The sequence below is a fragment of the Bombina bombina genome, chromosome 2, assembly GCF_027579735.1.
Source record: "Bombina bombina isolate aBomBom1 chromosome 2, aBomBom1.pri, whole genome shotgun sequence".
NCBI lineage: Eukaryota > Metazoa > Chordata > Amphibia > Anura > Bombinatoridae > Bombina > Bombina bombina.
In genome coordinates, this window is record NC_069500.1 from 623,922,202 (window position 1) to 623,938,998 (window position 16,797).

Below are 16,797 nucleotides of genomic sequence, written 5' to 3' on the forward strand. Positions count from 1 at the left end.
TTTGGTTATACGTTCTAAAATCTGGGATTTTTAATGGATTTCTAATAGTTATATATATTTCCCTTTTATACTGTTTACTTTAGCATCAAATTTTTGCGCACTTATATCTTTTTTTCTATTCCTTGAAACTAAGCAATACCATTGGAATTATTTTCAAATTCCTTGTATGTTATTATTTATTTTTTACAGGATGGTCTGGTTCATCAGCCAGTTCCCTTAAAGGTCAAATTTTAGATTTTTATCACAAAAAGATCTGGAGACTCCCTAAAATTCAAGCCTTTGTGTAAGCTTTGGTCACCTCCTCTGTGGAAATTTGGAAAGCATACTTGGTTAGCAGGGAAGTCTTCCCCCAGACAACTACTGCTCATTCTACTATAGCAGTTGCCACCTTTAGAAATGAATCTTCCATTGAAAAAAATTGGTTCCTCTTTGCATACTTTTACCAAATTTTCTCTTCTCTTCTGAGGCTGCTTTTGTTAGGAAAGTTCTGCAGGCCACTGTGCCTGTTTAGTGCCTTACCTTGCTTAATTCTTATTCTGCCCTATTTCATTGCGGTGTTGTAAACTTCACATCTTGAGTATAGGATCCCACATATGTTGGCTTGTGGACTCTCACCATCTTATGAAGACAAAAAATTATGCTCACCTAATAAAATTGATTTCATTCATAATGGTAAGAGTCCTCGAGGCCCATCCTTTTTTATTTCATGTAATTGGCAAGAGTCCAAGAGCTAGTGACGTATGGGATATACAATCCTACCAGGAGGGGCAAAGTTTCCCAAACCTCAAAATGCCTATAAATACACCCCTCACCACACCCACAATTCAGTTTTACAAACTTTGCCTCCTATGGAGGTGGTGAAGTAAGTTTGTGCTAAGATTTCTACGTTGATATGCGCTTCTCAGCATTTTGAAGCCCAATTCCTCTCAGAGTACAGTGAATGTCAGAGGGATGTGAAGGGAGTATCACCTATTGAATGCAATGGTTTTCCTCACAGGGGATCTTTTTCATAGGTTCTCTGTTATCGGTAGTAGAGATTCATCTCCTACCTCCCTTTTCAGATCGACAATATACTCTCATATTCCATTACCTCTACTGATAACCGTTTCAGTACTGGTTTGGCTATCTGCTATATGTGGATGGGTTTCTTCTGGTAAGTATGTTTTCATTACTTAAGACACTCTCAGCTATGGTTTGGCACTTTATGTATTTATATAAAGTTCTAAATATATGTATTGTACTTATATTTGCCATGATTCAGTTTTCAGTATATTTCCTTTTGCAGACTGTCAGTTTCATATTTGGGAAATGCATTTTTTAGGAAAACTTATTTCTTACCTGGGGTATAGGCTTTTTTCAATTGACTGTCATTTTAAATTCGCGGGCAGAATTAGGCTCGCGAGGGCGCAAAATGCCAAACTATATTGCATAATTTTTGGTGCGAGATTTTTTGGGGGCGAAGTTACGTTCGATGACGCAAATTTGTCATTTCCGGCGTCTTTGTTGACGCCGAATCCTTTCACAAGGTTGCGTCTTTAATGACGCGAGTGTGTCATTTACGGATGTTGTTAGCGCCAAAAAAATTTCTCTGTTTGTTTGTGCGTCATACTTGCCGCCAAATATTTTCATTATTTTAAACCCCATTCCTATATGCCTCTTGCCTTTTTTCTCTATCAGAGGGCTATGCTGTTTGCATTGTTTTCCCCATTCATGAAACTGCCATATAAGGAAATTGATAATTTTGCTTTATATGTTGTTTTTTTCTCATACATTTGCAAGATGTCTCAATCTGATCCTGTTTCAGAAATCACTGTTGGAATCCTGCTGACTGATAACAGTTCTACCAAAGCTAAGTACATTTGTTGTAATTTTGTGGAGATTATATCTCCAGCTGTGGTTTGTAATAAGTTATTGTGATTAACTTTTACATGCAGAGAATATGTCCATCAGCAATAGTACATTGCCTGCTGCTGTTCTTTTAAACATCTAATGTACAAGATATACCTGTGAAATTATAACAATTTATTGCTGTTTCTATTCAGAAGGCTTTGTCTGCCATCCCGCCTTCTAATAAATGTGAAGGTCTTTTAAAACTTCTCATAAAGTTGATGAAATTTCAATTGACCGACAACATACTGAATTATCCTCCTCTGATGAGGATCTATCTGATTCAGAAGATCCTTCCTCAGATATTGACACTGACAAATCTACTTATTTATTTAAAATGGAGTACATTCGTTCTTTGTTGAAGAAGTGTTGATTATATTGGATATTGAGGAGATTAGTCCTCTTGATATTAAACTAGTAAACGTTTATAAACCTCCTGTGGTTATTCCAGAGGTTTTTCCAGTTCCTGATGCTATTTCTGATATGATTTCCAAGGAATTAAATAGGCCTGGTACTTATTTTATTCCTTCTTTAAGGTTTTAAAAATTGTATCCTTTGCCAGCAGATTGGAGTTTTGGGAAAAAGTCTCCAAAGTTGGGGCTATCTCTACTTTTGCTAAACGTGCTACTATTCCTATGGAAGATAGTATTTATTTTAAGATCCTTTAGATAGGAAACTTGTATCTTATCTAGGAAAGTTTATTTATTTTCAGGTCTTTTTCTTAGGCCTGCAATTTCTTTGGCTGTTGTTGCAGCTGCTTCAACCTTTTGGTTGGAAACTTAGCACAACAAGTATCGGTTAATGATTTGTCTAGCATTGTTAACTTGATTCAACATGCTAATCATTTCATTTGTGATGCCATTTTTTGATATTATCAAAATTGATGTTAAATCTAAGTCTTTAGCTATTTTAGCTAGAAGAGCTTTGTGGCTTAAATCTTGGAATGCTGATATGACTTCTAAGTCGAGATTGCTATTTCTTTCCTTCCAAGGTAATAAATTATTTGGTTCAACAGTTGGATTGAATAATTTCAACTGTCATTGGGGGGGAGGGAGTTTTTTTGCCTCAAGATTAAGATCTAAGGGTAAATTTAAAGCTTCTAACCATTTTCGTTCTTTAATAAGGAACAGAAATCTAATTCTTCCCCAAGGAATCTGTTTCCAATTGGAAGCCTTATTCAAATTTGAATAAATGCAAGCCATTTAAGAGATTAAAGCCAGCCCCCAAGTCCGCATGAAGGTGCGGCTCTTATTCCAGCTCAGCTGGTAGGGGGCAGATTAAGATTTTTCTAAGATGTTTGGATCAATTCGGTCCAAAATCATTGGATTCAGAGAATTGTCTCTCAGGGGTACAGAATAGGATTCAAAGTAAGACCGCTTTTGAGAAGTTTTTTTCTCTCACACATTCCAGCAAACCCAGTTAAGGCTCAGGCTTTCCTGAAGTGTGTTTCAGCCCTGGAGTTATCTGGGGTAATCATGCCAGTTTCGTTTCAGGAACAGAGTCTAGGGTTTTATTAAAATCTATTCATTGTCCCAAAGAAAGAAAATTCATTCAGATCAGTTTTGGATCTAAAAATTTTGAATCAATATGTAAGAGTACCAATTTTCAAAATGGTGATTATAAGGTATATTCTGCCTTTTGTTCAGCAAGGGCATTATATGCCCACAATGCCCACATGACTTACAGGATGTATATCTTCATATTTTGCTTCATCCAGATTGCTTTCAGTTTCTGAGATTCTCTTTTTTAGACAAGCATTGCCAATTGTTGCTCTTCCTTTTTGGCCTAGCTCTAGGAATCTTTTCAAGGTTCTCGGTGTCCTACTCTCTGTTATCAGAGAGTGGGGTGTTGTGGTGTTTCCTTATTTGGATGATATCTTGGTACTTGCTCAGTATTTAAGTTCTGCAGAATTTCACACAAATTAACTACTGTTGTTTCTTCATAGACATGGTTGGAGGATCAATTTACCAAAAAGTTCATTGATTCCTCAGACGAGGGTCACCTTTTTAGGTTTTCAGATAGATTCAGTATCCATGACTCTGTCTTTAACAGACAATATACAATTTAAATTGGTTTCAGCTTGTTGGAACCTTTAGTCTCTATTATTCCTTTCAGTAGCCATGTGCATGGAAGTTTTAGGTTTCATGACTGCAGCATTGGACGTACTTCCCTTTGCTCGTTTTCATGTGAGACCTCTCCAGTTTTGTATGCTGAATCAATGGTGCTGGGATTATACAAAGATATCACAATTATTATCCTTAAATCACAATGTTCGATTATCTCTGACTTGGTGGTTAGATCACCATCATATAGTTCTAGGGGCCTCTTTGGTTCGTCCAACCTGGACTGTGATCACAACAGATGCAAGTCTTTTCAGGTTGGGGAGCTGTTTGGGGATCTCTGACAGCACAAGGGGTTTGGAAATCTCAAGAGGCGAGATTACCAATCAATATTTTGGAACTCTGTGCAATTTTCAGGGTTCTTCAGGCTTGGCCTCTGTTAAGAGAGAACCGTTCATTTGTTCTCAGACAGACAATATCACAGCTGTGGCATATGTCAATCATCAGGGTGGGACTCAGTCCCCTAGTTATGAAGGAAGTATCTTGAATACTTTCTTGGGCGGAATCCAGGTCTTGTCTAATTACTGTGGTAAATGTCCCAGGTGTAGACAAATGGGAAGCGGATTATCTCAGCCGTCAGTCTTTACATCCGGGAGTGTCTCTCCATCCAGATGTGTTTTCTCAGATTGTTCAGATGTGGGGTCTTTCAGAAATAGATCTGATGGTTTCTCATCTAAACAAGAAACTTCCCAGGTACCTGTCCAGGTCCAGGGTTCTTCAGGCGGAAGCAGCGGATGCGTTGACACTTCCTTGGTGTTGCCAGCCTGCTTATATTTTCCCGCCTCTAGTTCTTCTTCCAAGAGTGATATCCAAAATCATCATGGAACAGTCATTTGTTTTGCTGGTAGCTCCAGCATGGCCTCACAGGTTTTGGTATGCGGATCTTGTTCGGATGTCCAGTTGCCAACCTTGGCCTCTTCCATCAGGATTTCAAATCATTAAATTTTAAGGTATGGAAATTGAACAGCTAGTGCTTAGTCATAGAGGTTTCTCTGACTCAGTGATTAATACTATGTTGCAGGATCATAAATCTGTTTCTAGGAAGATTTATTATCGAATTTGGAAGACTTATATTCATGGTGTTCTTCTCATAAATTCGTTTGATATTTTTTTAGAATTCCTAGAATTCTGCAGTTTCTTCAGGATGGTTTGGATAAGGTTTTGTCTGCAAGTTCCTTGAAGGGACATATCTCTGCTCTTTCTGTCTTATTTCACAGAAAGATTGCTTAAGCTTCCTGATATTCACTGTTTTGTTCAGGCTTTGGTTTGTATCAAGCCTGTCATTAATTCATTCTCTCCTCCTTGGAGTCTTAATTTGGTTTTGAAGACTTTACAGGCGCCTTCATTTGAGCCTATGCATTCTTTGGACATTAAACTACTTTCTTGGAAAGTGTTGTTCCTTTTGGCCATCTCTTCTGCTAGAAGAGTTTCTGATTTATCTGCTCTTTCTTGTGAATCTCCTTTTCTGATTTTTCATCAGGATTAGGTGGTTTTGCGGACTTCATTTAATTTCTTTTCTAAGGTTGTGAATTCTAACAACATTAATAGTGAAATTGTCCTTTCCTTGTGTCCTAATCCTAAGAATTCTTTGGAGAGATCCTTACATTCTTTGGATGTGGTAAGAGTTTGAAATATTATTTTGAAGCTACTGAAGATTTCAGGAAGACTTCTAGTCTATTTGTTATCTTTTCTGGTTCTAGGAAAGGTCAGAAGGCTTCTGCCGTTTCCTTGGCTTCGTGGTTAAAGCTTTTTGATTCATTCAGTTTATTTGGGGTTGGGTTAAGCCCCGCCTCAGATAATTACAGCTCATTCTATTAAATCAGTCTCCACTTCGTGGGCTTTTAAGAATGAAGCTTCAGTTGATCAGATTTGCAAAGCCGCAACCTGGTTTTCTTTGCATATATTTACTAAATTCTACCGTTTTGATGTATTCGCTTCTTCGGAAGCAGTTTTGGTAGAAACGTTTTTCAGACAGCTGTTTCAGTTTGATTCCTCTGCTTATGTTTTAAGTTTTTTTCTTTTCATTCATGAGAATAAACTTATATTTTGGGTTGTGGATTAATTTTTCATTGAAAAATGGCTGTTTTTATTTTTATCCCTCCCTCTCTAGTGACTCTTGCGTGGAGTTCCACATCTTGAGTATTGCTATCCCATACGTCACCAGCTCATGGACTCTTGCCAATTACATGAAAGAAAACATAATTTATGTAAGAACTTACCTGATAAATTAATTTCTTTCATATTGGCAAGAGCCCATGAGGCCCACCCTTTTTTATGGAGGTTATCATTTTTTGTATAAAGCACAATTATTTCCAAATTCCTTTGTTGATGCTTTTTACTCCTTTCTTTATCATCCCACTACTTGGCTATTCGTTAAACTGAATTGTGGGTGTGGTGAGGGGTGTATTTATAGGCATTTTGAGGTTTGGGAAACTTTGCCCCTCCTGGTAGGATTGTATATCCCATACGTCACTAGCTCATGGACTCTTGCCAATATGAAAGAAATTAATTTATCAGGTAAGTTCTTACATAAATTATGTTTTTTCTTTACAGTTGGCAGTAAAACCAGTTTGTACTTAATTTACCCTGCTTTATTTTTCCTAATTTTCTACATTTCTCTGTCTTTGCCATTTGTTTGACTGAGGGATTATGGGAAAGTGAGAGGGATTAAAAGTTCTGTTATGTTCTGTGTTTTGCCTCCTCCTAGTGGACTAGACTTTAATCCTACGCGTGATGGCTAAATATATCAGGTAAGCATACATTTTGTTTTTACCTCACAATTTCGTCATCTCACTCAGTAATCTTTTTTTTTTTTCTGGCATCTGTTTAGAACAAAAACAGCTAGTCAGCATCATCAGTGCTGTGATAATTTTGCCTTACTGTGATCTTGTGGGATTTCACCGTAATCTTGTTAGATTTCATAGTACATTTTCTGTGACTAAGGGGCCATTTATCAAGCTCCGAACAGAGCTTGTGGGCTCGTGTTATAAACCCTGTCCACCTGCTCTGATGAGGCTTACAGGAATCGCCGGAAATCAACCCGATCGAGTACGATCGGGTTGATTGACACCTCCCTGCTGGCTGCCCATTGGCCGCGAGTCAGCAGGGGGCGGCGTTACACCAGCAGCTCTTGTGAGCTGCTGGTGCAATGTTAAATGCGGAGAGCGTATTGCTCTCCGCATTCAGCGAGGTCTTGAGAACCTGATCCGCACTGTCGGATCAGGTCTGCAAGACCTTTGATAAATAGGCCCCTGTGCCTGCACATGCAAGATGTGTGCTCCCTTTGCAAGTCCCAGGACAATAATCTTGATTAGCTATCTAATGTTTCTTTACAATAGTATGTGGCTGAAGACATTTTGAGGTAAAAAAAAATTTAATTTTTTTTTACACAGAGATGATCATGTGATATTTTCTAGACAGCTTTTTAAAGATACACTTAATCACTTTCAAGTGATTTAGCATATAAGTAACATTATGGTGTTTTCTTTAAAGTTGTCAAGTTTCTCACAATTATCTGTTAGTATGTGGTATTATTTTGTAGGTTTATTTTATGATATGAATTTACCCTAAGTTTACTAATATAAGTAGAAAGCATTGTTTAATGGAGTCTCATTACAGGTTGTTATGGTGTACCTCCCCATGAAATTCATGACAAATGGATGTGTTCCAGATGCAAAACTGGTATTTTGACAGCAGTAAGTCTCATTATTTATTTTTATCATTGCTAGCATAAGATAGGTGATTTTCAAAGGCCATTAATTTACTGCAAACTTTTGAATTTTACCAAAATGTATACTTGTCAAAGGCACATTAAACTGCTGAAGAGCAGATCTACCAATAGTCAACTAAGTACAATCTCAGATACACGCTTGTGGTGTTTTAGAGGTGCCAATCTCAGTGATAAAAATAAATGCTAAAACAGGCCTTTGCATTGAAAAGCACACTGATAACCATTATGCATTTTAATGTGAAATGTACTGCTCGACACCACTTGATCATAATGGTATTGTTTTTCCTCCTGTGCCTCTCTTACTTTAACCCTTTACAGTTGATGCTCCACATTTTCATACTGGGCACTGCCATCTTGGAGCTCACATATTCATGAATCCTGAACATTCACACTCATACATCAGTGGCATTGCCTGCTTTTACACAGCTTTATTATTAGCTTTTGGTTAGCGCACAGAATACACAGTGGAAGGTTTATATTTTTGCAGTTTTTATACACATTTTAAATGCTATAAAACATTTTCAATATAAGAGCCACGTAAATAATATAGGACAATGAAGTCAGTGCAAACATAAAATATAATGTGCGCTCTGTATGATTCTATAACCCTAAGTGAACAATACAGCTGATAAAAAAAAACTTTAGCATCAATGATTTATGAATGTAAGCTGCTTCTGTCACAGAGTGTAAGAATACCTAAGCTCTTAGGGTGCATGAAGATCCCGAGCTTGACCTAAAGATACCAGTAAGGGGTACAATAAGAGAACTGCTTTGAAGAGAGCCAAAGGCACCGGAGTTGAAGGAAGAGAGTGATAACTATTAACCATGCTATTTTAGTTGTACCCAATAGTTAAAGGGGCATAAAACCCAATATTCTTCTTTCATGATTCAGATAGAACGTGTAATATATTATTTTTCATGAAACTTCAATCCAGCTTTTTGTTTTATTAGATATTTACTTTTTTTCCCATTTTAAGGGACCTAACTTTCATAAATGTACTCTTACAAATGCTATTTTACTTAAAAAGATTATTTAGATCCTTACAAACATATTTTTCTGCAGCATAAGAAAGTACTTTCGAGCATCGTCCTACTAGTTCTATATGCATGATGTGGGACTTGGCTTTTGTAGCAGGTTTTCAAAAAGAAACAGGTTTATAGGATAAGGCTGGATGGAGAGATTGTGCTAAATTAATAAACAAAATAAGTCTAAACTTAACAACACATACTTTTTGAATCTTTTCCTCTGATTTGATTTTCAGTTTTAGTATAGTTGCTCTTTGCTTGTACTTTAATAATAAATAATATCAATTGATGACCAATGAACCTAAACTGTCACCCACAGATACGTTTGATGCACAGTTTGTGAGCATAACTTTAATAAAGCCTCCTTATGTGTTGTCCCCCTAATCCGTTGCTCATGTGATTTGTCTTGTAAAGATTGAATATACTTACACTTATACCTACATTCTAGTCTATATATGGCATGTCAATGTCTTATACAAATGTAACATCACCATATATGGCCATCTTAGGTGTTTTCTTTCTATTTATATCTGGTGTAATTGTTCTTGTTCTGTAGCTTATATACAACCCCTTTGCTAAGCGTATGCGTTTATACAGTTAATACAGTCACCCAAATACTTTCTGTATTAACATTGATTTGTAAATTTAAAATAATGTTATATCTTCGTTCAAATGGAGAGCAACTCCTCTAACTTTTGTTCCTATTCTGTTAAACATAATGTAACCAGTAATGTCTAAGTCCCAGTCATTAGAATCACTTTACCATGACTTTGTTACATCTACAACAAAATAGTTTGTTTTTAATCATTTATGAAGAAAGACCAGGTAATTTATGCCCTAGGCTACAAACATTTCTGCACATTTTATGTATTTCTAGATCTTCTAGATTAGTTTATAGATCAAGCAAACAGCTCTAACATTTTAATATATTGTTGGGAGCAGCTGGATCTGTTATTGCCACCTTCCTGGGTAAATTAACCAGAATGAAAAATAAAATTCTTCACTCAGTATCTTTGTTCCTTCAAAATATGAGTGCAAGTTGTCCATCGCTTTATCTTGCCAAATGCTCTTTCCATCCAACACTTTTGTCAAAACTATCCGAATGTTCAACAACTCTTGGAGATTCAAACTCAAAAACCTTTCAAGAAGGGGCCCGCACTCAATGCTAACAGATGCTTAATGCTTTGTTCCAGCCTTTTGTATGCTGTCCCTTTTTCTAAGTTCATCTATTTTTAATGGGAAACTTACAATTCCCCATTGTAGGCCCTTCCAATGGGGCTGGTGGCAGCGTTGATTTTTATCAAGGTACTAGCAGTTCCTCTAGGGCTCAAGGGAACTTGCTTTGCAGAGGAAGCAGTTCACCAGACCATGTGGGGATACAATTTCTTGAGTTGGCAATTCAGTCTGGCCAATATTTCTGGAGAATTATTTTTTATGATTCTAATTACATATCTGTGCATAATCTTTGCTATAAAAACAAAAATGGATTGTGCCAGCAATCAGGATTTTTAAACTGTGCTACCATTGTGAGACTGCATGATAGTCTGATGCCACACTGAGGCAATGCCTTATGGAATACTTTACATGATGATGCTTCATGGGTGAAATAAGAATTCTGGATTTGTTGCAAATGATTTATCTCTCGGTGCCCAAGCGAATCCTTACGTTTGTGGTTTGTTGGAGAACACCTGTTATGAGACTATTTGAGAAAGTGATGCTTTCAGTATTATGTTCAGATCAGGTTAATTATTTTAGTTATGGTATTCGCTATTGCCATCTTCAAAATTCAGAGTTGTTAGTGGATACTTGCAGGATAGTGCTCTGTTCGCTTTATATTTTTTTTCTGCACAGTATGCAAAGGTAGAAAAGTCAAGACCTAATGTCAATAAAGGAAAATTGTAGGTTCAGACGTGTTAGGGCAGATGTCAACTAATGGCTATAAGTTATCTGTTGGAAATCTGTTTGATAATATGAACTACACATCAGAAAGAAATGGTACCGTGTTCAATGAAGTCCAAGGAGCAATAGGACAGTTTAGAAATATTTCCTCATGAATATTTTAGATTTTTAAGCAGTGAGACTTTATTGGCTCCACAGCATTTTTAGCAGATTTTGAATACTTTATTTGTCAATGTCATGAAAGAATGAATAGCTCAGACTAAAGCGCAAGGACTTGATTGAACCCAACATTTAGACTGTTTTGACAGAAAGAAAATATTTCTTTTATATATGACCAGACTATTACAAAGTCTCTTTTTGAATGAGTATTTGAAAGTTCTCTTCACCAAAGTCTAAAAGTGGAAAATGGGCAAGTCAGTCAATGAGTGAACTATTAATTTTTAAAATTGTGTAAACTATGGTATTGAGACAGCCTTCTGTGTGTGGTGGCCCTCAAATTAAGGTGCCACACAACACCAGGGCTGAGGCAGAACATTCCAAATTGCTTATTGTTTCTTTAATTTTAAATTCTAAATTTGGCCCTCATTTCAATTTAAGAATTTCCATGAAAAACATAGATTCCATGCTCAGATGATCGTTGGCTTTCATTTTTAAGAAATTACTTTCTGCTAGAAAAGCCTCTGGATCAATATGAAACCTGCCTAAGCTGCATACATAATAGTTCTGGGCCATATACAGGGAGTGCAGAATTATTAGGCAAATGAGTATTTTGACCACATCATCCTCTTTATGCATGTTGTCTTACTCCAAGCTGTATAGGCTCGAAAGCCTACTACCAATTAAGCATATTAGGTGATGTGCATCTCTGTAATGAGAAGGGGTGAGGTCTAATGACATTAACACCCTATATCAGGTGTGCATAATTATTAGGCAACTTCCTTTCCTTTGGCAAAATGGGTCAAAAGAAGGACTTGACAGGCTCAGAAAAGTCAAAAATAGTGAGATATCTTGCAGAGGGATGCAGCACTCTTAAAATTGCAAAGCTTCTGAAGCGTGATCATCGAACAATCAAGCGTTTCATTCAAAATAGTCAACAGGGTCGCAAGAAGCGTGTGGAAAAACCAAGGCGCAAAATAAATGCCCATGAACTGAGAAAAGTCAAGCGTGCAGCTGCCAAGATGCCACTTGCCACCAGTTTGGCCATATTTCAGAGCTGCAACATCACTGGAGTGCCCAAAAGCACAAGGTGTGCAATACTCAGAGACATGGCCAAGGTAAGAAAGGCTGAAAGACGACCACCACTGAACAAGACACACAAGCTGAAACGTCAAGACTGGGCCAAGAAATATCTCAAGACTGATTTTTCTAAGGTTTTATGGACTGATGAAATGAGAGTGAGTCTTGATGGGCCAGATGGATGGGCCCGTGGCTGGATTGGTAAAGGGCAGAGAGCTCCAGTCCGACTCAGACGCCAGCAAGGTGGAGGTGGAGTACTGGTTTGGGCTGGTATCATCAAAGATGAGCTTGTGGGGCCTTTTCGGGTTGAGGATGGAGTCAAGCTCAACTCCCAGTCCTACTGCCAGTTTCTGGAAGACACCTTCTTCAAGCAGTGGTACAGGAAGAAGTCTGCATCCTTCAAGAAAAACATGATTTTCATGCAGGACAATGCTTCATTACATGCTTCCAAGTACTCCACAGCGTGGCTGGCAAGAAAGGGTATAAAAGAAGAAAATCTAATGACATGGCCTCCTTGTTCACCTGATCTGAACCCCATTGAGAACCTGTGGTCCATCATCAAATGTGAGATTTACAAGGAGGGAAAACAGTACACCTCTCTGAACAGTGTCTGGGAGGCTGTGGTTGCTGCTGCATGCAATGTTGATGGTGAACAGATCAAAACACTGACAGAATCCATGGATGGCAGGCTTTTGAGTGTCCTTGCAAAGAAAGGTGGCTATATTGGTCACTGATTTGTTTTTGAATGTCAGAAATGTATATTTGTGAATGTTGAGATGTTATATTGGTTTCACTGGTAAAAATAAATAATTGAAATGGGTATATATTTGTTTTTTGTTAAGTTGCCTAATAATTATGCACAGTAATAGTCACATGCACACACAGATATCCCCCTAAAATAGCTAAAACTAAAAACAAACTAAAAACTACTTCCAAAAATATTCAGCTTTGATATTAATGAGTTTTTTGGGTTCATTGAGAACATGGTTGTTGTTCAATAATAAAATTAATCCTCAAAAATACAACTTGCCTAATAATTTTGCACTCCCTGTATATATATATATATATATATATATATATATATATATATATATATATATATATCTTTAAAATGTACAAAGGAATAATTATTATTAATAATTATTAATAATATTTTTTTTTTTGCACAAGTGGTGAAACATTAGGGGTCACAGATTTTCTTTTGGGACTAGATATGTCTATTCCCTACTTGCATTATTTCACAACTGGTGTACTCATAGTTATAGGAATTGATTTTTATCATCAAAACCCCAGTTGCCAGAGGGGATTTTACACTTTCTTATAGGGTCTTTCTTTAGACATATTTTTTACCTATCTTGGTGTAGGGCAATTATTTATCATCTTTTTCAGTAGTCAGTAATAGATATTGCTGTTAAACGGGTCTTTAGGGGATATACTACTAGAGTGACTTTTAACATATATCAGAGCTCAGCCAGCCAGCTTCATCCCACAATACCAGGGAGAGTAACAATGGAGCCTAAAAAATGCAACCATTTTGATATACCCTGGTTAGATTGAACAGTATGCTACAGGGAACCAGTATTTCTCTTGTTAAGTGTATCCAGTCCACGGATCATCCATTACTTATGGAATATATTCTCCTTCCCAACAGGAAGTTGCAAGAGTCCACCCACAGCAAAGCTGCTATATAGCTCCTCCCCTAACTGCCATATTCAGTCATTCTCTTGCAAGCCTCAACATAGATAGGAGGTCGTGAGAGTCTGTGGTGATTTATACTTAGTTTATTCTTCAATCAAAAGTTTGGTTTTTTTAAATGGCACCGGAGTGTGCTGTTTATCTCAGGCAGTATTTGGAAGAAGAATCTGCCTGCGTTTTTCTATGATCTTAGCAGACGTAACTGAGATCCATTTTCTGTTCTCACACATTCTGAGGAGTGAGGTACTTCAGAGGGGGAATGGCGTGCAGGTTTTCCTGCAGATAAGGTATGTGCAGTAAAATATTTTTCTAGGAATGGAATTGACTAAGAAAATACTGCTGATACCGAAGTAATGTAAGTAAAGCCTTAAATGCAGCGATAGCGACTGGTATCAGGCTTATTAATAGAGATACATACTCTTATAAAAATGTGTTTTAAAACGTTTGCTGGCATGTTTAATCGTTTTTTAAAGTACATTGGTGATAACACTGTAATGTTGGTATAGCCTTAAATGCAGTAAAAGCGACTGGTATCAGGCTTATTAATAGAGATACATACTCTTGTAAAAATGTGTTTTAAAACGTTTGCTGGCATGTTTAATCGTTCTTTAACATATGTTTGGTGATAAAACTTATTGGGGCCTAAGTTTTTTCCTCATGGCTGGCTTAAATTTTGCATAGAAACAGTTAACTGAAGCTTCCCACTGTTGTAATATGAGTGGGAGGGGCCTAATTTAGCTCTTTTTTGCGCAGTTAAAATTACAAAATGAATTATCCAGATTCCCTCAGCAGTCCCATGAATACTACAGGACATTTCTAAAGGGCTAAAAAGACTTCCAAAATCGTTTTTAGGGAAGGTAATCCACAGCTCTGCTGTGGCAGTTTTGTTGTGTCTGTTTTTAAAAAACGTCTATGTCGTTTTTTGATCTGTTTTTTGCATTAAGGGGTTAATCATCCATTTGCAAGTGGGTGCAATGCTCTGTTACCTTATTACATGTACTGTAAAAATTTCGTTTGTTTTACTGCCTTTTTTCACTGTTTTTCAAATTTTGACAAAATTTGTTTCTCTTAAAGGCACAGTAACGTTTTATATATTTGCTTGTTAACTTGATTTAAAGTGTTTTCCAAGCTTATTAGTCTCATTATTAGTCTGTTTTAACATGTCTGACATAGAGGAAGCTCTGTGTTCATTATGTTTTAAGGCCATGGTGGAACCCCATCTTAGAATGTGTTCCAGATGTACTGATTTCATGTTAAACAATAAAGATCATTTTTTGTCTTTAAAAACATTATCACCAGAGGATTCTGTCGTGGGGGGTAGTTATGCCGACTAACTCTCCCCACGTGTCAGACCTTTTAACTCCCGCTTTAGGGACTCACGCTCAAATGGCGCCAAGTACATCAAGGGCACCCATAGCGTTTATTTTACCAGGGGATTCTGTCGAGGGGAAAGTTATGCCGATTAACTCTCCCCACGTGTCAGACCCTTCGACTCCCGCTTCAGGGACTCACGCTCAAATGGCGCCAAGTACATCAAGGGCGTCCATAGCGTTTATTTTACAAGACATGGCAAAGGTGGTGAATAATACTCTGGCAGCAGTATTAGTCAGACTACCTGAAATTAAAGGAAAGCAGATAGCTCTGGGGGTAGATACAGAGCATACAGACGCTTTAAGAACCATGTATGATACTACCTCACAATATGCTTAGTCTGTGGGTGATTTTTTTTTTTTTTTGACTCAGGGAAGATGATTTAACCTGATTCTGATATTTCTACATTTAAAATTTATGCTTGAGAACCTCCACTTGTTGCTCAGGGAGGCTTTGGCTGCTCTGAATGAATGTGTACAATCGCAGGGCCAGAGAAATTGTGTAGACTGGATAAATAATATGCAGTGCCGGTGTGTACTGATGTTTTTCCAATACCTAAAGAGGTTTACTAAAATTTTTTTTAATAAGGAATGGGATAGACCAGGTGTGCCGCTCTCTTCCCCTCCTATTTTTTAGAAGAATGTTTTCTAATAGTTACCACCACGGGACTTCTGGCAGACAGTTCCTAAGGTGGAGAGAAGAGTTTCTACTCTAGCTAAGCGTACCACTACCTCTGGCGAGGACAGTTGTTTATTCAACAGGGTTTTATCCTGCAGCCCCTTGCATACATTGCTTCTGTCACTGCTGCTGCGGCGTTCTGGGTTGAGTCTCTTGATGAGGCTTTACAGTTAGCGACTCCATTGGATGAATATATTTGACAAGCTTATGCTAGCCAATTCCTTTGTTTTCTGATGCCTTTGTTCATTTGACTAGACTAACGGCTAAGAATTCTGTTTTTTACTATACTGGCGCGCAGAGCGCTATGGCTTATATCATGGTCAGCTGTCGTGACTTTAATAAATAAGCTACTTAACTTCCCTTCAAGGGGCAGACCCTATTCGGGCCTGGTTTGAAGGAGATTATTGCTTATATCACTGGAGGAAAAGGTCATGCCCTTCCTCAGGATAGGAATCAAGGGCCAAAAAAGGTCTAATTTTCGTGCCTTTTAAAACTTCAGGGCAGGTGTGGCATCCACTTCCTCTAAGGCAAAACAAGAGGGAATTTTTGCTCAGTCCAAGGTGGTCTGGAGACAATTGGACCTGGAACAAAGATAAGCAGGCCAAGGAGCCTGCTGCTGCCTCTAAGGCAGCATGAAGGAACGGACCCCTATCCAGTAACGGATCCTATAGGGGGCAGACTTTCATTCTTCGCCCGGGCGTGGGCAAGAGATGCCCAGGATCCCTAGGCATTGGAATTTATATCCCAGAGATATCTTCTGGATTTCAAAGATTCCCCCCCCAAAAAAGGGGGAGATTTCGCCTTTCAAAATTATCTGCAAACCAGATAAAGAAGGAGGCATTCTTACATTGTGTACGAGATCCATCCAGTTCCAAGAGAGGAACAGGGACAGAGTTTTTACTCAAATCTGATTGTGGTTCCCAAGGTGAGGGAACCTTCAGACCTATTTTGGATCTAAAGATCTTAAACAAATTCCTCAGAATTCCGTCATTTAAGATGGAAACTATTCGTACCATCTTAACTATGATCCAGGAGAGTCAATAGAGGACTACAATGGATTTGAAGGATGCTTATCCTCACATTGTGATGCATAAAGATCACCTTCGTTTTTCAGGTTTGCCTTTCTTGACAGGCATTACCAGTTTGTAGCTCTTT

At 37.8% G+C, this 16,797-nt stretch overlaps 1 protein-coding gene across 1 annotated transcript in view; it reads left to right on the forward strand.

Annotated features, from left to right (window-relative positions):
• Positions 1–16,797, forward strand: part of KDM4C (lysine demethylase 4C) — a 1,488,570-nt gene that overhangs the window by 1,178,519 nt on the left and 293,254 nt on the right. The window contains exon 16 of the mRNA XM_053702565.1: positions 7,626–7,702. Coding sequence (XP_053558540.1) covers positions 7,626–7,702 — 77 coding nt within the window. The remainder of the gene's footprint in view (positions 1–7,625; positions 7,703–16,797) is intronic.